The sequence below is a fragment of the Dermochelys coriacea genome, chromosome 1 (assembly GCF_009764565.3).
Source record: "Dermochelys coriacea isolate rDerCor1 chromosome 1, rDerCor1.pri.v4, whole genome shotgun sequence".
Taxonomy (NCBI): Eukaryota; Metazoa; Chordata; order Testudines; family Dermochelyidae; genus Dermochelys; species Dermochelys coriacea.
In genome coordinates this window covers 237,117,702-237,142,892 of record NC_050068.2, presented here as the reverse complement: position 1 = coordinate 237,142,892, position 25,191 = coordinate 237,117,702, and the positions used below count along the sequence as shown (strand labels likewise).

Below are 25,191 nucleotides of genomic sequence, written 5' to 3'. Positions count from 1 at the left end.
AACTTCCTGGATTGTCTGTGCACCGCTGTATTGCTCTCCCACAGATATCGGGGTGATTGAAGTCTCCCATGAGAACCAGGGCCTGCAATCTAGTAACTTCCGTTTGTTGCTGGAAGAAAGCCTCATCCACCTCATCCCCCTGGTCCAGTGGTCTATAGCAGTCTCCCACCACAACATCTCCCTTGTTGCTCACACTTCTAAACTTAATCCAGAGACTCTCAGGTTTTTCTGCAGTTTCCTACCAGAGCTCTGAGCAGTCATACTGCTCTCTTCCATACAATGCAACTCCCCCACCTTTTCTTCCCTGCCTGTCCTTCCTGAACAGTTTGTATCCATCCATGACAGTACTCCAGTCATGTGAGTTATCCCACCAAGTCTCTGTTATTCCACTCACATCATAATTTCTTGTCTGTGCCAGGACTTCCAGTTCTCCCTGCTTGTTTCCCAGGCTTCTTGCATTTGTGTATAGGCACTTGAGATAACTTGCTTTTGTCCTGCTTTCTTAGTATGAGGCAGGAGCCCTCCCTTCTCACGCGCTCCTGCTCGTGCTTCCTCCCAGTATCCCATGTCCCCACTTACCTCAGGGCTTTGGTTTCCTTCCCCCGGTGAACCTAGTTTAAAGCCCTCCTCACGAGGTTAGCCAGCCTGCTTGTGAAGATGCTCTTCCCTCTCTTCGTTAGGTGGAGCCCGTCTCTGCCTAGCACTCCTCCTTCTTGGAACACCATCCCATAGTCAAAGAATCCAAAGCCTTCTCTCCGACACCACCTGCGTAGCGATTCGTTGACTTACACAATTTGACGGTCTCTACCAAGGCCTTTTCCTTCCATGGGGAGGATGAACGAGAACACCACTTGCGCCTCAAACTCCTTTATCCTTCTTCCCAGAACCACGTAGTCTGCAGTGATCCGCTCAAGGTCATTCTTGGCAGTATCATTGGTGCCCACGTGGAGAGAGGTAGCGATCCGAGGGCTTGATGAATCTTGGCAGTCTCTCCGTCACATCGTGAATCCTAGCTACTGGCAAGCAGCAGACTTCTTGGTTTTCCCGGTCAGGGCGGCAGATAGATGCTTTGCAATAATATATAAGCTTCTGTATTTTGGCAAAAATGAAACAACTCATAAAATATGTATAGCAGTGAAAGGACATAATTTTGTATTAAACACATTTTAAAAATCAGAGACCTACTAAGTTCTTTATAGGCATTAGCCCAGTTAATTTTGAAAAGGCAACAGGTGTGGGTGTGTGTGTATACACACCCAAACTAACACGCTTGAAGCTAGGTCAGTTTGGATTATATTTATTTTCAGTGTGTATGTATATTCTGTAGGTATACACACACACACACAGAATAAATATAATCCAAACTGACCTAACTCAAAGATTTGTAATAAAGGGCCCTTACTTGACTTCACCTGGAGTTTTGCCATGCAGCAATATAGAAGAATGGGTGAGTGCCAAAAGAACTTTAACTTCCACTTGTTCTGCTACAGATAGACAAAAGGGACAACATTTTAATGAGTCAACTGACTGATAAGAAATGATAACTTTTTTCAGAGCTCATTTTAAAACTGGAGGAAAATTATCAGAATTAAGAGGAAATTAAAATACAATAAGACTCAAACAACGTTCCAGTGTAATACTTTTGTTCCCTCCATATAGCAAGCTTCAACACCAGAGACGACAGAATTTTTGCCACAGAAGTCTGAACAAAGACATAAAAACACACAAAAAAAGAGAGGAAACTTTACTGGATCAGATCTTGAAATCCTTACTCAGTATATATTCAGTCCTTGCTCAAGCTAAATTCTCAATGACTTCAAATAAGAATTTTGCCTAAATATGCTGAGGAGGGTCTTCCGGATTCAGTCCACAAAGTTTAAATTACATTGAATTATCAACAAAATGCGACTGCCTTTCATTTAAAATGCTACAGAGTTAAGATCAGATATTGTAGATTTCTTTTATCTAGTTTGTTTCTACAGTACCCCTCACCCGAAGCACTATTCCATCTTATTTTTTCCAGAGCACCCTAAATTACAAGTGTGTTAACACTTGTGTGTATTAACATTCATCACATTTTAACAAATATATGTACATACCGCAAACGCATACTTATCTATCACCTCGATGACCGTTCTAAATGTAATTTTGCTTGTTAAAGTGTGACCATGATACACAATAGGCTCATTTTGCGGTCCATCCCAGCAATCAATTTCCAAACAACGACATCCTTTCATCAGAGCACTTTAAAAACAAGAAGAAAAAAATAACAATCAAAAAAGGAGATACCATATTCATAAGCATTTTGTTACATTCCTGATTACAAATAGCATAGTCTGAGTAATTACAAAAATATTAACATACCTAAACTGTCATAAAAGAAAATTCCTACAGAATGATATGGATATAAAATTGATGTATATTTTCTCTTATCTACCTTGGGCTTATAATAAGCCTTATCAGAGCCTCTTGGGGAAAAAATAGATTCTATGAATATGAACCCTTAACAGATAAAAATATAGCCAATGTTTTAGTTTAAGTGAAATATTTTCTTGAACAATGGCTATCTGCTTAAAATTGGAAATGTTTGAAGTTTTATTTATGTTAGGATTTTATATTTGAATAAACTCCAGCTAAGTTATTAACTCAAAGTATAAAAACACCAGTAATAAAGCTTACAATGGGCCAGAATATGTCTAGTCTTTACACAGATGAGGAGGGCATGAGGAGGCCTTCTCCTACCTCTATGCAACGCACCAGGCAGTGTTACAGTACCTGCATGCTGAGGAGTTCAGAGACTGTTTCCTTCCAACTTTGCACAGCACAGCACACCACAAAGGGAAGAGAGGCAGAACCAAAGTCTATAGCAATGCCATGCAATAACCATATGATTCTGATTAAGGCATTTTAGATTCTGCAATCTAGATTAGATTAAACTAATTTGTAAACACATTAGATTTTTGTCCCTTCATAATTTTACTGCAAGGGAAAGGAAAGATTGTTTGGGTGCCCTAAGTGTGCATTTCTATATCATAGTATGTCTAGATTTCTTTTAAGTTTAACCATAAATCTGAATTTCTTTGGTTTATAATTTTTGATTTGGGGATAATCATACCATCCATGTAATGTATTTTACCGTAAAGTACTGATAAGTCTTCTCAAACTTAACTCCATCTTAATGTGATTTTTGTCTAGGAATTTCCTTATTTAATTTAAATAAAAATTCATACATGAACACAAGGTCAGAAACTGAAAGAAAATGCTGTCATGTGATATTTCTAATGATTTGAAGTTATGTAGCTTAAATAGTTTTTTAACATTTAACTTTTAGATCCAGAATCACAGGTATGTTCTGATTGCTTACTCCATTCTGGAGCTGTGCAAAGCAGCCCAAGAAAATTGGTCAGCTAAGTTATGTTAACAGCAGCTTTGTTTCACCAGAGCAGTGCAAAGAAACTGGAGTGTTGGACTTCTGTCTTCCAAATTCCTGTCTCCCTACATTCTGCTTTACAATCCCCAATTTACCCCCTCCTTCTCTTCTCCTCATTCCAGTTTTCTCTTCTTTCTGAACCCACCGCATTCCCCTGCACAACTACAAAACAAATTCCAGCTTCTTCCTTCCTCCACATTCCCTGTGCCCATTCACCCCATATTTTCCTTCCTCCTGCATCTCCCACATTCCCCAGCATACCCTCTCAACCTAAATCTCCCCCTCCTCTCCTCTCCAGGCCCCTGCATGTGTACATATTTTCCCCACTTTACTGTGCCCACTACATTCCCTTGCATAATCACACATGCATGCATGCATACTCACATGCACCCACACTGGGCATGCTGGAGTCCCCAGCCAATGTACCTGGCTTCTGCACTCCTATCCAGACTCTAGCTTGGGAGATGGTGAGGAGGCATGGTCAGAGCATCCTGTCAATCTCTAGCTGGTGAATGGCTCATTTGGGTACCGTAACCAGCTGGTGTAGATTAGAACTGTTCTTCCTGTGTACACCAAGACGTAGACCAGCATAGAGATGGTCCCCTCACCACCTCAGCTGCATCCAGAATTTGATTGCATATTTGTTTGAATTAATGAAAGATTAATTATATATTTTCACTGATGTGGAGATTAAACACTGCAATGTAGTAATGTACAGAACAATGTCCTGCAGATGTCTTTATTTGCTGCAAGGGACAGTAGTATATGTGAAGCCAATGAAAAACTTTGGTTTGGATAGTTTTTAGAATGTATACAGAAGGTTTGGCAAATATACCAAAGTGTGTACACACCAAATAAAATTTAATTCGGTCATATTCAAATCAGATTACTCTAGTTTTCATCATTGTTTTAAATAGAATCTTTTATTCCTTATTACTAAACACACATTTGTGAAAGACTCAATAAATTGTAGCTTAGTCACTTTGTAAAGTAATTTGATTACAATTTAAAAAAAGTATTTCAATACCTTGAATAACCCCAAAGGTGACTTGGCCCTATTAGTTGGTCAGATATGAGGTAGGTGTTATGAGAAGATGAAATAAAATAATCACGTAATGGGTAGCTCATATTTTGGTAAACAATTGTGTGGTCTCTTTTATATATCAAACAGTCTTTTGAGTTCATGTATCTTAAAAATCCTTCAAACGACATCTGTTTTTTTCTCTGCACTAAAAGTGAAAATAAAGAAAGCAAAAAAAATTACATTTGCAGTAGTCAATTTAAATAACATTTCTAACTATCTATTTTTCATGGCATTAATTTTTTTTGAAAATGGTTTGCTCTGAAGAAGTTAACTGTCATACACCACAACTATTTGTTTCAGTTTTTAAATTAATCAGATATAATATAAAGACGGTCAACAAATGCTTGCAGTCCTGGAGTCAATGAAGCTCTAAATGATGAGAGAATGATTTGAATGTGATCTGATGTTATAATTCTTCTATGAACATCAAGAACCAAAGCTATGTAATATTCTCACTTTTCACATTTTTAAAAAATAGCACTTCAGTGAAAAGAAAAATTGTACTGTTAATTTATTTTCGGTGGGTAATATGTTCACCAATCCATAATAAGAGATTAATGTCCTTGTCTGTGAAGAGCTCAGGAACAGTTCTGCAAAGTGTCAGTTAGAGATGAAAAATAGTACTGCATCCTAGAATTCCCACTAGAAGACTGCTCTTCCTAAACTGTGAAAAGAGAAATTAGTAAACTATGATAAAACATTACAATATATGGAAATGGATTAATATTCTCTTCACCAAACAATATCAAATCATAACAATATTAAAGATGACCTATAAATCATATTTACAAAATTCCTTCAATTGTTGCAAAATGTGCTAACTACTCCCCAATACCTAGGATAGCAAGGGCATTCAACACATTATTTAAAACTGATTTCATGACAGGCAGTCTCATTAGAATGTCAACTTCTGCTCCAATGTACCACCTCAGCATGTTTTATGCTGGTGGCAAGTGATATCATTGCAAACCCAGAAGTCCACTAGACCAGTGTTTCTCAACGATCAGTCTGTGGACTGGTGCCAGTCCCTGAGATCTCCGTAACACAGTTTAGGACGGCAGAAAGTCAGTCTGTGATATCAAAAAGGTAGAGAAACAGTCACTAGACTATTAAATGAAGTCTATTTTCAACTAGTCTGTGATTTTGCAAACTTCTGATTGTAACCTACCTGTGTTTTCATAGGACAAACTTGACTGACAGTGTAATAGGATGATGCAAATATTTTAAAGTGGTGAACCTATATACACCCAACTGCAAAAAAACCATTTACCTGACCTCTTCAAGTTAGTTCCAGGCCCAGGAATAAAGAATCACCAGTATATTACTTCTTAGGGAAGCAATTCTCACACTGTAATATGGATGATGATTAAAAGTATTCTATCAGAATAAGAAATCACTGTAATTACACTGATTTTGTAAAGCTACAAAAATGGAACACTGAGTATTTTTCAGTTGTAGGGCTTATCTAGACTGGGAATATGAGCAGTGTTTTAAAACGTGTTTACACTTTATAAATACTACTTGGTACTTCATATAGATTAAGAGACATGTACAGGTGCTGGAACTAGAGGTGTGGGGGGTGCTATCCCACCCCCTGGCTTAAAGTGGTTTCTATTATATACAGGGTTTAAAGTTTGGTTCAATGACTCTCAGCACCCCCACTATAAAAATTGTTGCAGCACCTCCGCTGCATAAAATGTGTAAAATGATATTGTTCGGGCCTAGTATCTATCAGATGTTCTGAGGCTACATTGAGCACTGAATGAGGTGTATTAGCTCTTTGAGTATGAGAACCTTTGAGGTAGGGCTTCAAGTAGTAGAAGTTGATGATCTCAGTAGGGCTGGACAATGTAGAACCTAAGGAAAAAAGTTTATTTTAAACTAAAAAAGCAATGAACTGCTTCTCTCTAGAACAGTTATTGCAGATAATTTTACACGATTTTTACAGAATGTTGTAAAAATAATTAGTTCCCTTTTAAGCAAAAAATAAATTAGAAGGCAAATCACAAAAATCCATCAATCTGTAATGATAGTTAATTGTCTAGAAATTAATTAAGAGAAAGGCAAATCCAAAGTATTTGAAATAATTGTATATATTATACCAGTAGAAAGATACCACAGAACAGAGAATTTTTTCTCTAAGTGCTGTGTCTAATGAAACTTGATGGACAGACTAAGAGTGCTCTGTCAAAGTGTTCTGCTTAAGTACTATCATATGCCAATTTTGTTTGAGGAGCTAATTATGTCCTGCCAAGTGCTGGGCATCCTTAACTTTCATTAAAATCAGTGGCAATTGTAGACACTCAGCACATTAGTCAATTGGACTTTATATTGCCCAAGACGTTATTAAGAGGTAGTTTGTGAAGTAAGTATTTATTTTGCCAGGTGGAGATTTATCTAAAGCCTTTCACATCTCTAAAATAGAAGTTGTAATATTGTGAAATCTCTTCTGTTAAGTTTTTGTCATGTTTTCTCTTTAATATTTTTATGTTATGGGAAACATCCCAATTTCACTGCGGCCTCCTATATGGGATATCAAATTTGTTTGTAACCATTATTATGGCAGAACCATGTTACTATCTCTCAGCACTGACATCTTGGTCCTATTCAATGTGTATGCCTTATATCTTCCAGGAGCATCCTACTAGTGCTAGCCCTCCAGAATAGAGAGAAGTGAGACACATACAGACACAAATTGGTTACTGGTATGCTTGAACCAGCTCCTACACATGGCAGGGAGACATTACAATCCCCTGAACTGGCTCCAATATCCCTTGGAAACCAACTCCGACACATTAAAACATTAATTAAAATAAGTAAAATGGTAAAATGCAAAAATAATTAATGCATTATGCTGCATGTGGTATTTGAACATTCGGATCCCTAATGTAGAATTTTAAAAATAAGGGACACCATGTCACTGTATCCCCATACAGGAAGGAGGGAAGGGGCTGGCTGGAACCCAGGAGAAAGTTCTAGTATAAGGTCGGATGTAATATGGCACTAACATTTTCCCTGTTGGCTACTCTTGTTCCTTCATACTCCTTCCCATGGTGGTTGCTAATGTAGTTCCAATATTTTAAAAGGGTAAAAGGGATGATCTAGAGAATTGTAGACCAGTTAGCTTAATGTGGATCCCAGGTAAAATAGTGGAATGGTTAATTTGGGACTCTATCAATAAATAATTAGAGGCTAAAATATAATTAATGCTAGTCAGCATGGTTTCATGGAGGGTAGCTTTTGTCAAGTAAACCTGTTGCCTTTTTTTGACAGGATTAAAAGCCTGGCTGATAAAAGTAGCTGTGTTGTTATAGTATACTTGGATTTCTGCATTTGACCTAGAACCACATGACATTTTTATTAAAAAACTTGCATTACATGGAATTAACAGGCACACACACATTGGCTGGATTACGAACTGGTTTACAGACAGATCTTGACATGTAGTTGTTAATGGGGAGATATACATTTCTAGTAGTGTCCCCCAGGGATCAGCTCTTGATCCATTGCTATTTAATATTTGTATTAACAATCCAGACAATGTTATGAAACCTTTGGTTAAGTCTGGAGATGACACAAAGACTGGTGGGGTAGTAAATAATGAGGATGACAGGTTATTGTTACAGATTGATCTAATCACCTCCTTAAATGGTCACAATCCAATAAAATTTGTTGTAATGCAGACAAATGCAAGACAATACATCTGGGAATAAATAATGTAGGTTAAACCTACAGGATGTGAGACTGTGTCTTGGAAAGCAGTGACTCAGAAAAAGGGCTCATAATGATAATTGCTTCTACATGAGCTCTCAGTGCAATGCTGTGGCAGTAAGAGCAAATGCAATCCTTAAATGTACAAAAAGAGGAATGTCAAGTAGATGTAAGGAAGTGATCTTGCCTATGAACACAGCATTGGTAAGACCAGTACAAGAACAGTGTGTCCAGTTCTGGTGTCCACACTTCAGGGAAGATATGGAAATACTGGAGAGAGTTCAAAGGATGGCCAATGTCTGGAAAACAAGCCTTATGATGTGCGGCTTAAGTAGCTCAATTTATTCAAAAAAGGAGGTTGAGAGGTGACTTGATCATTGTGCAGAGGTGTATACAAATGGACAAGATATCTGATAGTAAGGGGTCTTTTCAATCTTGCCAACAAAGACATTCCAATGGGATGGAAGTTGAAGTTGAAAAAATTCAACCTTGAAAAATTATGAGGGTCATTAAACATTGGAACAGTTTAAAGGGAAGGTGGTAGACTCATCATCACATGGGATCTCTAAAACAAGATTGGATACTTTTCTAATTATAAATTATAATTTCCTGAAAGATATGCTTTAATCCATTTTGTGGGAGAGGTTCTATGGCCTGTGTATGCAAGGAGTCAGCTGGATGTTCAAGGTAGTCCCATCTGGCCCTGGAGTCTATGAATCTATGGATCCCCCTTTTAATTCCCTTCTTCCATGGGCTTTGGGAAGAATGGGATTGCCTATATTGCCCTCCACCTGCTCATAACACTTGTAGTTCTGCATTATTAGAGTGACTATAATCTAATCTCATGCTTCATGGCTTCAAATGGATGTCTGTAGGGGTCTGGATGATTTTTTATTCTTGATGCACATTTGTAATCTGGCAGGTGGGAGGGGGTCACCTTCCTCTGAAGCATCAGAAATCAGACACAGCTAGAGATGGGATACTTGTTGGGGTAGACTGAGGTTCAGAGGTGGTACAGAGAATCCTCTGTTTTAGATGCCTGGCTGATGTGTTTTGCTGAGGGCAGTTGATTAATCACAGTTAACTCATGAGATTAACTCCAAAAAATTTATTGCGATTAAAAAATTAATCATGATTAATCACAGTTTTAATTACACTGTTAAACAATAGAATACCAACTGAAATTTATTACATATTTTTTCTACATTTTCAAATACATTGACTTCAATTGCAACACAGAGTACAAACTGTACAGTGCTCACTTTATATTATAATTTTTTATTAAAGTATTAGCACTGTAAAAATGATAAACAGTACAGTAACTCCTCACTTAACATTGTAGTTATGTTCCTGAAAAATGCGACTTTAAGTGAAACAATGTTAAGCGAATCCACTTTCCCCATAAGAATTAATGTAAATAGCGGGAGTTAGGTTTCAGGGAATTTTTTTTTTGCCAGACAAAAGACATTATATATTTTAAACAATTTTAAATAAGCAATATAATACAGGTATAAGTTTTAAACAATTAAAAAAAATAAATTAATACTACAATCATCATTGCTGAGTATGATGCAATGGGAACATCATTGCTGAGTATGAATGAAGGGCCAAAATCAATGTGCTGTTTATGTAAAAACCTGATGTAGGTTATGTCAGCTCTTTTTACAGGCCCAAAGTCCAGAGTTTGGTCAGGAGGCCGAGAGGACCAGCAAACAGTGAACAATATTAGCTAAAAGAAGCCACCTGGGGAGCAGTAATTGGCACTCTTATCTGAAGCTGCAAACAGACCAAAGGAATGAAAGAGGCCCTATGTCTGGGTCTGTGTATACTCCTCTGCAAGAGGAGGTAGCCATGCTCTCCCCACACACCAACCTTGAGTTTATGGAAGAGGTTTCCTTTCCCAGATACCAGTGCCTGTCTTTAGAAACACAAATGGGCAACTTAAAAGATAATTTCTATAGCCATATACTTTTCAATGTCTTTTGTTCTAACCCCCAGGTATGTACCTGTTGGACAATCAGAGGAGCTACTTCATTCCTATGGACCCCAAATCAGAATTCAACATATATATTTTATATTCATACACTTTATACATTGTTTAAAGAAAAACACCTGTGTACTAATTGTATGTTTCTTGTTAACCTGAAACCATGGGTGGAGACATTATGTAATCTTTGACTATTGGCTACTGTGCTTGTCTTACTGCTAGACCTATCCAGGGGCTTGGGACCACCTACCCCGTCATTTCCCTCTGCCCATGGAAAATCCGTATAATTCATTGTAATCAATTGTTTGGCAGTGTCTCTGAGCCTAATAAGCAAGGTGACACTCCGTCAGTGCTGTATGTAATAAACCTACATGCTTGATTCTACTCGGTGTCCATTTTATTTCTTCAATGAAGCAATGGGAGGTGCCCCCACCTTACCTCACACAAGCACAGCCCACTGGCACTGGAGACAATGAGACAGGCAAGGAGGCTGAAAGTGCCATAGGCTAGGAGAAGTACGTTGCGTAGCAGCAGTGGCAGCTCCCCGTACTGTGCAAGCACAGGGGCGGGGGGCTCAACCCTCGGCCCACCCACTCCACCCTGTCCCCCAAGCTCCCACCCTTAACCTACCTCCCCACCACCACCACCTTCTCCCCCTTTACTCTGTACACCATGTCCTTGCATGCTCTCCCTCCCTCCCCTGCCTCCTGAATGCCGCAAACCAGCTGATTGCCATGGGCAGGAGGCAAGAGAGGGAGAGAGGAGCCTGCACACCACATCCTTGCTCCTCCCCCTCCCTTCCATGCTCCCTGCCCTCAGCAATCAGCAGGTTTGCGGTGTTCAGGAGGCAAGGGGGAGGGGGGGAGGAGTGAGGACTCAGCGTGCAGGCTCCCCCTCTCTCCCCTGCTTCCTGAACGTCACAAACCAGCTGATTGCCGTGGGCAGGATGCAGGGAGAACAGGGAGAAGGCACTGCTCCTCGGGGTCCGCCAGCGAGCAGGAGGTGCTGGGGGAGTGGTAGGGGAGCTGATGGGGGGCTGCCAGCTGTGGACAAAGCAGGCAGCCAAACAACGTTATAGCAGAGCATTGCACAACTTTAAGCTAGCGTGTTCTGTAATGGAGCAGGGATGTAAGATCGAAACTATGTTAAGCAAGAGGACGTTAAGTGGGGAGTTACTGTATTTTTCAATTCACCTTATACAAGTACTGTAGTGCAATCTCTTCATCATGAAAGTGCACTTTACAAATGTAGATTTTTTTTGTTACATAACTGCACTCAAAAACAAAACAATGTAAAACGTTAGCGCCTACAAGTCCACTCAGTCCTACTTCTTGTTCAGCCAATCACTAAGACAAACAAGATAATGCTGCCTGCTTCCTAATTATAATGTCACATGAAAGTGAGAACAGGTGTTCGCATGGCACTTTTGTAGCCAGCATTGCAAGGTATTTATGTGCCAGATATGCTAAACATTCATATGCCCCTTCATGCTTCAGCCACCATACCAAGGGACATGCTTCCATGCTGATGACACTTGTTAAAAAAATAATTTTTTTATTATACAGAGACACGCTGCTCCCGGAAGTGGCCAGCATGCCCTCACGATCCCAGGGGATAAGGGCCGGGAATTGGGAACTGTGGCCAACGGGAGTAGCAGGGGCAGTGCCTGCAGAGAGGGGAAGCGCACAGAACCACGTGCCCCCCCAGGGGCAGCAGGGGCATGTTGGCCCCTTCCAGGAGCATCGTGGGGCTGGGCCAGGGCCACCCGAAGTAAGTGCTGCCCCCTACAGTGGGCAGGTTCTGAATAGCTCTTCCACCACCCAACCTGCAGCCTCCCAGAGCCAGCCTTCCATGGCCCTTCCTGCACCCCAAGCCCCTGCCCCAGCCCTGAGTCTCCTCCCAGACTCCCTCCTGCAGCCCAAGCAATATTTCCGATAACGGTAATATTACCGTATCAACCAACAAAGAACTTGGGAGTGTTCAACCGTCGGGTTGATGTGGCTCTCACATTGAAGGTTTTTTGCAAAATGGCCCCCACTTCAAAAATAGTGAAGAGGACCGCAATAAGCATTCATAGCACAGTTGCCAACTTTCACATGGTAAATAAGCACCCTGACTTTCACAATAAGCCAAAAATCAAGCTAATCCCATTTCAAAACAAGGCCAAAACAAGCCAATCCCTAGAATCCCAACACTCTATCTGACTAGATCCCCCCAGCGTGTAGTCTGGGACTGTGGTGGGCCCACTGTGCACCCCTGACTCTCTCCCCCTCTTGCCCGATTGCTGGGAGCCAATCAAAAAAAAAGAAGCAACAAGCAATAAGCTACAAGCCAAACAAGCTACAAGCCTAAAACTAGACAACAAGCAACTCACAAGCCAATTAAGCCAAAAAGAAGCCCAATTTCTACCATGGGTTTGTTTGTTTTTTTGGTAGGTTTGGCATGTCTGATTCATAGATCTACATCTTATCTCTCAAATCCCATCCAAGCAAATGCTGGAGAAAGGATCATACAAGAAAAATACAGAGCTTAAAGGTATATAGAACTCATTAATTTAGTATTAAAGATGTTTTCTTTAATCTCACTTTATGATTCAAGTCTTCTGATTTAAATTTATAACAATAAATGAGAGATAACAGAAGGCTTGTATAGAATAGAGGTCAAATTTGGAAGTTAAATAAGGGACAGCTGTCAGGTATGAATCTCATATTCATGATGGAGCACTTCCCAAAACTGGGAAGCCTTAGCACACCATATAACTCATTCATACAGTATTTTTGTCTGAAATTTGAATTGTGAAAGCAAATTTGAGAACTTAATTCCACAGTTAGTGGAATAAACACACATATAAGCTCCCTCATATGATTAGCAAATTTATAATTATCTCGTTTCATATGTTTAAAAAGTCTCTTACCTTCACAGATATTAACATTCATAGATATTTTTATGTAGTGTACATATATAAAGCCGGGTCACTATTCGCTGTTTTCACCTTAACATATCAATGCTATCAAGCTTATCAGAAAATGGCTATTACTAATCGTGAACCAGTCAATCAAGTGTCAAAATCTGTCCTCTTCATTTACTTGCTGCAATATATAAGGTTAGGTTGACACAGGATTTTAATAGGTCATCCTGATTAAGAATATTCTATACACAATTCAGAATGACAGTTGCACAAAATTGACTAATAATATACTACATATGAGTCAGCTATCATGTCAATTGTGTTTGAAATTTTCCACTAAATAATTCTGAGTGGGATTATCTGTTGATTAACAGAAGCATGAACCACAGTGGTGTTCATTGAATATTATTTCCAATTATTAAGACAATTTCCTCACAGATGAACAAAACAAGTATTTGGTGTACTATTTAAAATTAAAACTAGACATTACAAGGATAAACACAAGGTTCTTGGGTAGTCAGACCAGACTATTATTAATACTTTATACCATATTATTCAGTAAAAATAGTTTTACAAAAATAATAAACTGCATTTTTATGCAGTTTTACTTAATATAGTATTAACACATTACATCTCAGAAACTGTAAGGTGACTAACTCCAATGTAAGATTTCTATCTTGAAATAAAACCTCAGAATGGCATGGGCTGCATGCCAAGCTTTTACAGCTCTGATTGCACAGTGAGAAATGTTTAATAAAGCATCAAAAATCTCTCAGTTTCTTGTATTATCAGGAAGGCCAACAGGGGGTTCTATGCCAAGACCATGAGAATAGAGTCAAACTCTATATTGCCAGCTGGGAATATTCTCTCCCCCCTCTGGAGCTTTGATTTTCCTCAGCTTGCTGTCAGCAGTGCCTCAGGCTGGGAAGCAACAGCTCAGAGAACCTACAGTAGCTGGAAGTGGGGCAGAACCAATACAGAGCCTACAGTTGCTCCAAGTTGAAAAGGCCAGCTGGCCCGTAAGCAAAGGAAGTCACGCAAGAAGGGTGCAAGACTCTTAGGAGAGTGAAAGAGAGCTCTCTCAACAGTTCTGGAAAGTGCTGTGGGAAGGTTCAGGGACTATAGTTCATATGTAGTATATAAACTGCACTCAGCTCATAAGTTTCATTCTTGTAATACAAGAATAAAAGTTCTGATGCACAGTCTAGCAGCTCTGTCTTTTCGAAAATGAAGCCGCCAAGATATCTTAATGTGGAAAGACAATCAAATTTTAATGTTATTATAATAGGACAACTACTTCATTTTGAGGGACCTGTGTTCTGTGACTTCTTGCTTTATATTTGTTAATGGTGTGCAGGTTGCAATCCTAGATCACTGTGACAGACAGACTGCCCTTCAGGCTGGGAGATCTATCACCTAACATATGGCAGCCCACCCAGGTTAATTTCAAGAGGTATGTCTGAACTTCAGCTCCCAAAAAAGAGGTATAATTAGCCGTCGTGTTGCTTCTTCTCAGCTGAGTTGCAAATTTTGCCTCTTGTCACCAGAGCAATGAAGCTCAGCAGAGAAGCTACATCACTTAAGGCAGCCTTCACTTTCTAAACTGAAGCAGAAGTAGTTGGGCTATTACATGCAAAACAAATCCATAGTCTTCCCAGACGCTATACCCAGGGCAGTGAGGTAGCAGTTAGAAAGGGAGATCAGGGACCCCTGAAGATCTTCCATCTTCACATAAGTACTTCATTCATCTCTTAGCAAGTTGAGAGCCAGTGGGAAGAGCCAATGGGATATATGATCCTTAACAATTCTCTTTTCCCTTTATTTCCAGTGGATGGATCAAACTGGAGCGGAAGAGAAACTGGGCAGAGGAGAATACCAAGGAACAGGGGACATACAGAAAATAATAAGAAAAACAAAATGGAATTAAGAAAAGAATGAAATCAGAAGAAGAACAGAGAATGGAAAAAAGTAATATAAGATGACAACTTTTAGGCTAGTACATTTATTTTTAATATTTTTGTAGTATACCCTATATATAATTTTTGATAAATTAAAAACCCACCAAGTAATAAAAAAGGATCTGCCCCTGAGCAAAACTACCCCCAAGCCTTAGTCCAACCACTCCTTGATAGCCTAAGAGACAAGAAAAGAATTATGAAATCTTATATTCCGGGAGCAGCAAACTTTGTGAGTCTTATGTGTAAATTACCTTACAACGTTCAAACCACAGAAGCACCCACTCCAAAAGTATGACTCTCACTACTTGAAAGAAACGTAGATACTTACTAGTATTTTAAAAACACACATTCAGACTTGAATAGTGACATGGTTGAAGTAATGTATCAAAAGCTATACTATTCAGAGACATGTAAGCTATGACCTATCTTGTACTGAACTGATAACAATATATTAACAAAAACCGACTTACAAGTAACATAACAAAATCAAACTCTTTTATTAAGGAGCTCACAAAAAAAATCTTCATTTTAATGTGGCTGTGAAACAGATCTCTTAAGCTAAAGTAAGTTGCATATAATTTAGTTCTGATATGATTTATTCTTGTTTTAATAATTATTGTCCTTAGTCTTCAAGTTTCAACAAGACAAATTAAAAAAGGTCTCTAGCTACAAAATAAGTAATGATTCAAAACTTCATTTTACTTTGGCACATTTAAAATACATTTTTAAAATATTTATTTTTCTATTGTAAGCTAATGTTGAAGAGTAATATCATATGATGGAGAGGATATTTGGCTAAGGACATACAGTTTTCATTTTTCACCTCTTTAGCGCATGATTCAAATTCATCTTGATTAATAAAACAAAATGAGTTTTGATAGACTAGTTCAATCAACAAGAAGTGTCAGACAGTTTTACAGCCCAGCACAGCAAGAGCCATTTCACATGGGCCTAACAAAATATTCAGGGCTTTAACTAGCCATATTTTTCATGATCTTACATAAAATGTTTCTACACAGGAGACCCTATACAACTTTTGAACCGGTCTGGGGTACAATACTGGAGTTTGAATCACCTACCTATAGGAAATTGTATGTGCTACATTTGAGCCATATCTTGTATAAATTTATGGTGAATGTATTAAAGATTTCTTGTAATAATATATCCATCGTAGTTTAACGATCTGAATTTGAAAAACAACTAATATTCTGTCCACATGCTTACTAACAAATCTCAAATTCTCTCTTACTTTATTTAGGAAAGCAGATACTTATCTTACACAGTTTACAGCTTTTTCATACATTTCATAATATTTTTATAGTCAGTTAAGTATTCCAAAATAAATATACATACATACATACATAAATAGTAACACAGTAAAATAAATTCTGAAAATCCAACACTTGTGTTATGTTAAAGATATAGTGTACCTTCTTCAATGGGTTCATACTTTGCAATGAGTTCAGAGGCAATTGCTTCATCAGCATCAATTACAAATTGTTCTTTTCTGAGAAACTCAATCAGGTTTGTTTCAGGTAGAATTTTGCGGTTCGGAGAATAACTGCAGAAAAGTTCATGTATTTCACTTCTGTGTGCAAGGGCTCGATAAATTGCCCTGAATTCTTCGATAGTAATAGTTCCAGTCTTCCGCTGATTACTTGTTTTCTGAAAACAAAAATGATTGAATACAAACATACATTAAAACCACTGCATTAAAATGTAAAAAAGTAACATGAAAGCCATTATATCAGTTAAAACATTGAGACATAATGTTTCTTCAGTACAACGTCATGATCCAATACTATTCTGTTCTAGCAGGTGATGCAGATAGTAAATCTTAGAATTTGCCCTTGGTTCTTAAAAATGTCTATTATTTTAAGTATTTAAGTTTAAATTGTATTGCATAACAACGCTGCATATTGTCAATTGCAAAATATTTGTGTATATTTTATATTATCAGATTAGAATGCATGAATTCAAAACAAAATCTTGTACTGAAATATGTATTTTAATTTCATAAAACTGTACCACAAAGAACGGTTATCATGATAGTGAAAAAGTAAATATATTCTTACACATCAACAGTTACTATTTTAAATAATTTTGTAAATACTGTAAGGCTCTATTTTAAAATTAGGAAGAGTACACATTCCTCAAACAAGTGAATTAAGAATGATCAAATTATCATAATATCAAAGTCCTATGGCAGGTCACATCTAAGATTTTTTTTCAAATTTAAAGATATGACTTTGCTCAACTTTTAAGAGACTAAGATCAGTTAAGCTCTGACCAACTATTCATACATTTAGAATTCCTAAATTATACACGTTTTTTTGTAAATGGAGCTTTTAAAATGTTAGACTATGGATTCATTTCAATGTTTGATTATCAAAAGCCACTAGAAAATAAGAACGGTGAAAAAAGAGGTAGAAATAAATTAGAATGAGGGTAACTGAGTATCTCTGGCATACACATTATTCAAAGACTCACCAAAATAATTTATCTTTTAAAATTGTCTAAATAATATATGGAATTCAGTTTTCCCAGTGTACATTTTTTTCTCTTTAATTTTTTTAAATTATTGTTCATAAAAGGTGCCATAATGTGTTAGCCCTTGTGACTGAACAAGCTCTGTTATTTGCAAAACAAACACAGCACAGGAAATTTCAATAAAAACTTCATTGCACTACCCTCCACCAATGTGTTTCAACTCTCTTCTACAAGGATCACCACTGTAGTTGAGAGAAATTTAATATTATTCAGTTCTTAAGCCCTGAGACTACCATGGAGGATAGTAATTAGTGCCTTATATTATGTCAGCCATGGTGACTAGTGCCTAGTAAAAACTGGCCTGACAAGGAAAATGACCAACTATCATTTGATAAAGATTTTTGTTCACTACCAATCTAGGATGGATTTGAAACAATGTCCTAGAGATGAAAGATTCAATATTACATTACTAGTTCCCTCCTGAGCAATCTAGTCATTAGTGAAATAATTTCTAAAAGTGTAAACTGGCATAAAACTAAAAATTGTATTAAGTAACCAAAATCAATGCAACAGAAAAGTATTTGGGGGGCTTCTAACAATAATCTATTAATTCCTTTTCAAACTAGTATCTAATTACTGATTGCTTGAATGAAGCTAGTAATAAATGAGAAATTGCATTTATTAGTACTTATTTATTAGTACTGAGAAATTGCAACTTTCCAACTCCACGGAAGCATTTGGAAACTACAGTAATGGGGACTATATAAGTACCTAGATAGAAAGATTACTACAGATTTATTAGAGACACAAGGTGGGTGAGGTAACATCTTTTACTGGATCAATTTCTGTTGGTGAAAGAGACACAAGCTATCAAGCTTACAAAGAGCTCTTCTTCAGGTCTTTATAAGCGCAAAAGCTTGTCTCTTTCACCAACAAAAGTTGGCCCAATAAAAGATATTACCTCACTCAACATATCTCTCTAATATCCTGGGACCGACATGGCTACAATAGCACTGCAATCTATAGATTTCTCTGTCTCTAGTTCCTTATAATATCTTTAGTTTTATTAATGCACCTCAACTCTTTGCTATTCAGAAAATGTAGTAAGTTTAACAAAAGGCTTTCCTGTTGAAATGAAAGCTTCAGAAAATGTATTATTCTTTAACAAACCTTAATCTCCCCATTTCTTCTGATTTTACCTAAAGTAATACGACAGAAAAAGACATTTAAATTTAAAAAAAAGGAAAGAAAAAGAAAAGCAGTACATTGGTAAAACATCTGCATATGTGGTCTCTCATACAGAATGAACTGTTTAGTCATAGCCCTTCAACTCTCTCTTAAAGAGCAATGAATTTGTAATAGTACTGTATCCAATTAGATCATTCCTATTCAACACAGGCCACTCCTTGAAATAATTATTCTTTTTTCAGTCTACAGTCATTCACCTAAAATTTCTCCCTGAAAATAACATAACAGAAAGACCATAAAAGCAATAAACACAAAATTTGCTAACTCTCAAGAGGGTCCAAAGAGTCAGCACACTCAGGCTTTGTAAGACTGCTGCAGTAAGTAAATTCCAGAGGTGAGGGTCCTCCATCAAAAATGTTCTGTCATCAGCCTCGGTGATTAAATTTGGAGAGCGTTATCTTGAAATACCTTAGTTAACCTGAACTGTCATGGTGGTGTTATGATTTGAGAAGTCATTCTTCAGGTAGCCAGAATCCAAGCCACATATGGCCTCATACAACAAAGGTAACACCTTCAAATAAATGAAATGAATGCAACAGCAAAAGTGCCTCATAAACACAAAGTTACCACAAGGGTACACCAATATTGCCATGAATTTTCTGTTCCACAAAATATCCACTTCATAAAAATAAATGGTCACATTATTTCTAGAAAATTTTTCATAGAGTAAGAAAGCATAGGAATAGGAAGAGATTTCTTTTCAATACAATAGTTTCAATGTTGATCATCCTACAATAGAATCAAGTCAGACCTTTTTGGAATTTGATATTATCTACCATTCTACAAAGAAATCTAACTGCCAGGCTTTCAGTGCTAATTTAAAACTAGAGACTTGCAAATGTTATTTTAAAACTATGCACATTCCATTTCAAATAATTATTATTCTTGTAATAACAATTAACACAAATTTGATTGTTAGTTGTCGAATTTGACTCTTTGAGATCCTATTGGTTAATTATCTTTTTGACAATTATTAGCGTGTTTGAAATCCAAACACTGCAGTAAACCCTTTGCCAACTGGTGGTTGATTAGTGGCCTTTGTTAAATTAATTTTGTAGTTAATCCAGTTCCTTGCAGTTAGTAAGATGTAAACATCACAAAACCAATACTTTTTTTAGTTTCATTAGAATTGATGGAGACTGAATTCTCCTCCTACCACCTAGGGATGATCCCAGAACATGTTGGGGAGGCAGTAAGAAAGAGATAGTATTGATGCTGCCTATGAGATATCCATGCTACGGATAAATACAAGTCTTTTGTCCACTCAGCCATTAATTTGGCACATTTATTTAACAAAAATATATAAAAAAAAAAAACAAAAATCCAACCAAACAGTCCCTTAGGTGTCTGATCGTTCTGAATATACTTACATCAATACATGGCTATTTTCTCACCTTAAAAACATATTTTACATGAACGTAATCAAAAGGGATGTTTAACTTAACAAGTAATTTCAACGTCTTGTCTAAATTAATCTTTCCGCTTCTGAACTCATCCTGAATGATGGACAAAAACCATGTAAGGAAAAACAGGTTAAGGAAACGTGTAACGCATTTAATTAGTTTTTATATGGGAAAATGCATTTGATTCTTAAGCCAAACATATTAGTGATTTTTCTACTATTATACTTTCTCCATCTCTGGTTCCAAATAATTAACTGAAAAATATTTCTGTTATTTATTTTATTACAATGCTGGGCTAAAGGGGTGCTGGAGGAGGAAGAGCAGCCTATGGGGAAGAAAGGCAAAAAGGAATAAGAAAGATGAAATGGCACAGACGGTCAATGGGAACAGATGCGTTAAGACATCCAATGATAGTAAAGGTGAAAAGGAGTAAGGGTTTAATGGGGGTAAACAGTCACAGGGGTGGGGGATTCACAGATTAAAGAAAATAGGGTAGTGGGGGAAAGTAATAAAAAGGGTAGAAGAGGTGCAGGAGTGTGAAAGCAATGGGGAGGCAGGTGTGAACCGGCTAACGTGGACAGGGAGCGCACAAGGTTGAGTGACAATGAAGAAGATTTGGGTTGTTAAGGGGGGTGGCTAGAAGGGCTTAACGGGTTTTCAAAACAGTGTCGGGGGGGGGGGAGTCTGGGGGAAGGTGGGCTGGCCTTGCACTGTGCGTATGGGGAGATCACTGGCAGGGGGGGACTCTTTCTTCTTCGGGGGGGGGGGGGTCTCCCTGCTGTAGGGGCGGGGAGACCTGGCCGGGGAGAGTGTTTCTCCACGAGCGGCGGGGGAGCTGGGGGGGGTCTTCTCTATTAGGGACGTGCCCAGTTCACTTGGAGGGGGGAGGGGGAGTCTGTCCCGCCCTGTTCGCGCGGCGGGGGTGGGGGCTCGAGGATAAGGATATTTGGCCTCCATGGTGGACTCCGCATCGCTCTGCGCCTCTCCGAGGTCTGGTCACTCCGATGGTGTCAGCAGCGGCTCCCAGAGCGGCATCACCCCCGGCCCGGCTCCTCTCCGGACCCCTCCTCCCCACCGCGCGGGGATCCCGCCCCCTCCCCACCAACCGCCCTCGCCGCTGCCCAGAGGGACGAGAGCGCCGGCTGGCACGCGGGGGGCCTGTGACGCCACAAACGGCCCGGCCACGTGGGACACCCGCCAGCTCTCCCGCGGCCACGCGACACACCCGCTCCTTCCGGCCCCTCGCAACGCGTGGCCGGCGAGGAGACCCGCCCTCACGCGCTCACACGGTACCCTGGCAACTCGAGGCAACTGGGCCAATTCAGCTGCCGTAGCCGGATCCCACCCCAGGGTCTAGATCCCGCCAGAGCGGAGGGTTCCACCACGTGCTGCCTTGTGTCCCCCTGGCTTTCTGAACCTGCCCAACAGGGCCCTTCCTCCTTTCCCCCCATGGCTAGATCGTGCAGTGCCCTCCTCATCCCACCCTCCAGAAGCCCCAGGCTCGCCCTGGGGATTTATCCCCCTGCCCATTTATCCCACTTCTTAGCCCCACTGAACCAGCTGGATATTCCCAGGGTCATTTGCAGCCCTTGCCTCCTCCAGCGTTCAAGTGCCTGACAAACTCACGGTTGCTTTTTGCCCTTCATATGCCCTAAATCAGGGGTTTCCAAAGTGTGGAACATGATGCGGGGGCCAGGGCTACTATGTGCACTTGATGTTCCATCTGTTCATGTCACAACAATTCTCTAAGAAGGTGGTAGGTGAATTAATAAAGCTTTGGGAACTGCTGTAGATCTGTCCAGAACTCTTTCCACCTGTTCTCGCTTCTGCTGCTTTTAGGGCCATTTCAGAAAACTTACATCATCAAAAGTTCTTGAGCTTTCCAGGGTGGTGATTTTTATTGTTACTATGTCTATTATTTTCCAGTCTTTTCATTTCATTGTTGCTTTATCAAAAGTGTTGCATCTTCTGAGTATGTTTCTGGTTATCTAAAACATTCATGTTGAAGCTCTCCATAGTTGAGTTTTCATTCTGGTATCCTAAGTTGTCGATCCCTAGCCAACCGTCTTCCATATGACAACATAAACATGCCCATAGCTTAGGAGAATTAATTTTTCGTGTGCTGCCAGCAAATATTTTCCACTGTGACAATTTTTCCAAAAGCTCTAGCTCTGTTTAATCATTTTCTTTTGATCTCACTAATATTTCTAGATCTTTCCAGGTACAGCTTTAGAGCACACACAAAAGTTCTGGATGTTACCAAGAAACGTTTTTGCTGTGACATCCTCAGGTATTCTAAAATATTTTAATAACAATTTTCACATTAGCAAATTGTTCATGCTTTCATTTCAGGTTCACCACCACAGAAATGTACCACAATGTCCAACAAATGTGATTTGTCTAAGGAAGAGAAAGTGTGGGTCATATGCCATCTGCTGTATCAGGCACCTCCAGGCGAATTCTACAGTGTTTTTGAAGATCTCCGTATTCTGGTCCAGGACGATGATCTGATGAGGCAAGAGGCTGCTCAGGTCTATGCCCATCACAATAAGAACAATTTCACCTTAGTCCGAATAGAAGGAACCAATGTGCTGGTGACTCGCTACAATGACCTAGGAGGAAATCGCTTTTTTGACCCTAAAAATAAATTTTCTTTCAAATTTGATCACTTGAGTGGAATATCAAACAAATTTCAACTACATAGGGTAGCATGGGATGAGGCAGAGCTATGGAGAACAGCCCTAAATAGTGCTTTAAAGGCATACATGAATAGTCACTTTCCTTCAGGGGACTGCAGTGTGTTTAGAAAAACATTGAAAACAGGGCAGATATTTGTGGTCTGTATTGCGGGTCATTAGTACAAACAGTTGGGTTTCTGGAATTGCCTTTGGAAAGGTGAATGGACTTTTTCCCAGATTCCAGTTATTACTCAGGTTACAGGGGCCATTCATATGCAAGTACACTACTTTAAAGATGCTAATCTCCACATGACAGTCTGCAAGACTGTTGAAAAGACCTTGCATGTAATTGACCCAGCCCTGTTGGCCATAGATTTTGTGAAACTCAAAAAAACTGAAGACAACAAATTTCACATTGCCATGCTGGAAAACTTCCAAGCTTTGACAGATGAAATCTGGAGAAAAATTCTACGAAGGCAGCTCCCAGTCACTTGCACTGTCATTAACTGGAATAAATTGCTGACCAATCAGAGCATGAAAGCCAATACTTCCAGTTGTGAGGTGCCACTGAGTGTCCTGAAGTGAACTGTTTGAGTAAAATATAGTCCAAATAAAACTAATGATCACTGTGGAAAGTGGATTTATTTTATTCATTTGACTTATTTCTGGCTATGGGGAATATAAAGCCTTTTACCACAAGGTTGCCACTTTGAATCTAATCTAGTTCAGTAATGTCTAAAAGTTATTACTGGTTGATGTTTTTCTTAATGCAGGGATTTTCCCTTCTTTTTCTGATTCAGCTAGCACTGACCACTGTCAGAGATAGGATAGTATCAGAGGGGTAGCCATGTTAGTCAATATTCACAAAAACAACGAGAAGTCCGGTGGCACCTTAAAGACTAACAGATTAATTTGGGCATAAGCTTTCGTGGGTAAAAAACCCCACTTCTTCAGATGCATGGAGTGAAAATTACAGATGCAAGCATAAGTATACTGACGCATGAAGAGAAGGGAGTTACCTTACAAGTGGAGAATCAGAATTGGCCTTGTTAACACTGGTTCTCCACTTTTAAGGTAACTCCCTTCTCTTCATGTGTCAGTATATTTATGCCTGCATCTGTAATTTTCACTCCATGCATCTGAAAAGGTGCGGTTTTTTACCCACAAAAGCTTATGCCCAAATAAATCTGTTAGTCTTTAAGGTGCCTAGATGGACCACTTGTCTGATACTATATGGAAAGTCATATTTCTATGTATTTTTCACAAGTTTTAAATTGACTTACATTTTTAAATAAAAATAATTGAATTTAATCTCACATTTTATGTTAACTTTCATTTTGGGGCAAATGGTAATGCTTGTTTAATAAGGATATTAAGGGACAAATATGAGATTTTCAGAATAGCATTGAAACCCAAGAAGCTCAACCTCCAAGTTTTGTTCACATATATCAATATTTATCTCGAGGAAAGATATAATGCAGTCACATAAATTAAGGGAGACATGGAAACAGGAGGCATAAATCTATTTTACAGCCAGGGTTGGAACTATGCTAAGTCCCACCAGGGATGTGTCCTAGTAGTTCAAGAAGAAACTTTAATACCTGTCATTATGGGATAGCAGAATACATGAAGCTGGGCCACCTCCTCTCTCAGTTTTGACAATTTAATTATACCTAGGGCTGTCATGCGATTAAAAATATTAATCGCCATTAATTGCGCGGTTAAAAAAATTAATTGTGATTAATCGCACTGTTAAACAATAATGAAATGCCATTTATTTAAATATTTTTTGATGTTTTCTACATTTTCAAATATATTGATTTCAATTACAACACAGGTTTCAGAGTAGCAGCCGTGTTAGTCTGTATTCGCAAAAAGAAAAGGAGTACTTGTGGCACCTTAGAGACTAACAAATTTATTAGAGCATAATCACTTCATCAAAAGCTTATGCTCTAATAAATTTGTTAGTCACTAAGGTGCCACAAGTACTCCTTTTCTAATTACAACACAGAATACAAAATGTACAGTGCTCAATTTATATTTATTTTTACTACAAATATTTGCACTGTAAAAAGCAAAAGAAATAGTATTTTTCAATTCACCTAATACAAGAACTGTAGTGCAATGTCTTTATCATGAAAGTTGAACTTACAAATGTAGAATTATGTACAAAAAGATAACTGCATTCAAAAATAAAACAATGTAAAACTTTAGAGCCTACAAGTCCACTCAGCCAATTGCTCACACAAACAAGTTTGGTTGTAATTTGCAGGAGGTAACATTGCCTGCTTCTT

At 38.6% G+C, this 25,191-nt stretch overlaps 2 protein-coding genes across 2 annotated transcripts in view; one reads left to right on the top strand and one right to left on the bottom strand.

Moving 5' to 3' along the window:
- Positions 1-20,381, bottom strand: part of PLCZ1 (phospholipase C zeta 1) — a gene marked incomplete at its 5' end in the record, with an annotated part of 119,361 nt that extends 98,980 nt beyond the window's left edge. The window contains 4 exons of the mRNA XM_038403230.2: positions 2,100-2,244; positions 4,458-4,659; positions 16,509-16,743; positions 20,211-20,381. Coding sequence (XP_038259158.2) covers positions 2,100-2,244; positions 4,458-4,659; positions 16,509-16,743; positions 20,211-20,381 — 753 coding nt within the window. The remainder of the gene's footprint in view (positions 1-2,099; positions 2,245-4,457; positions 4,660-16,508; positions 16,744-20,210) is intronic.
- Positions 20,382-21,804: 1,423 nt separating this feature from the next.
- CAPZA3 (capping actin protein of muscle Z-line subunit alpha 3) lies at positions 21,805-23,514 on the top strand. Its single transcript, XM_043516849.1, is given in 2 exon segments — positions 21,805-21,975; positions 22,572-23,514. A coding segment is annotated over 1 exon segment (885 nt). The 5' UTR covers positions 21,805-21,975; positions 22,572-22,597; the 3' UTR covers positions 23,483-23,514.
- The last annotated feature ends 1,677 nt before the right edge of the window (positions 23,515-25,191 follow it).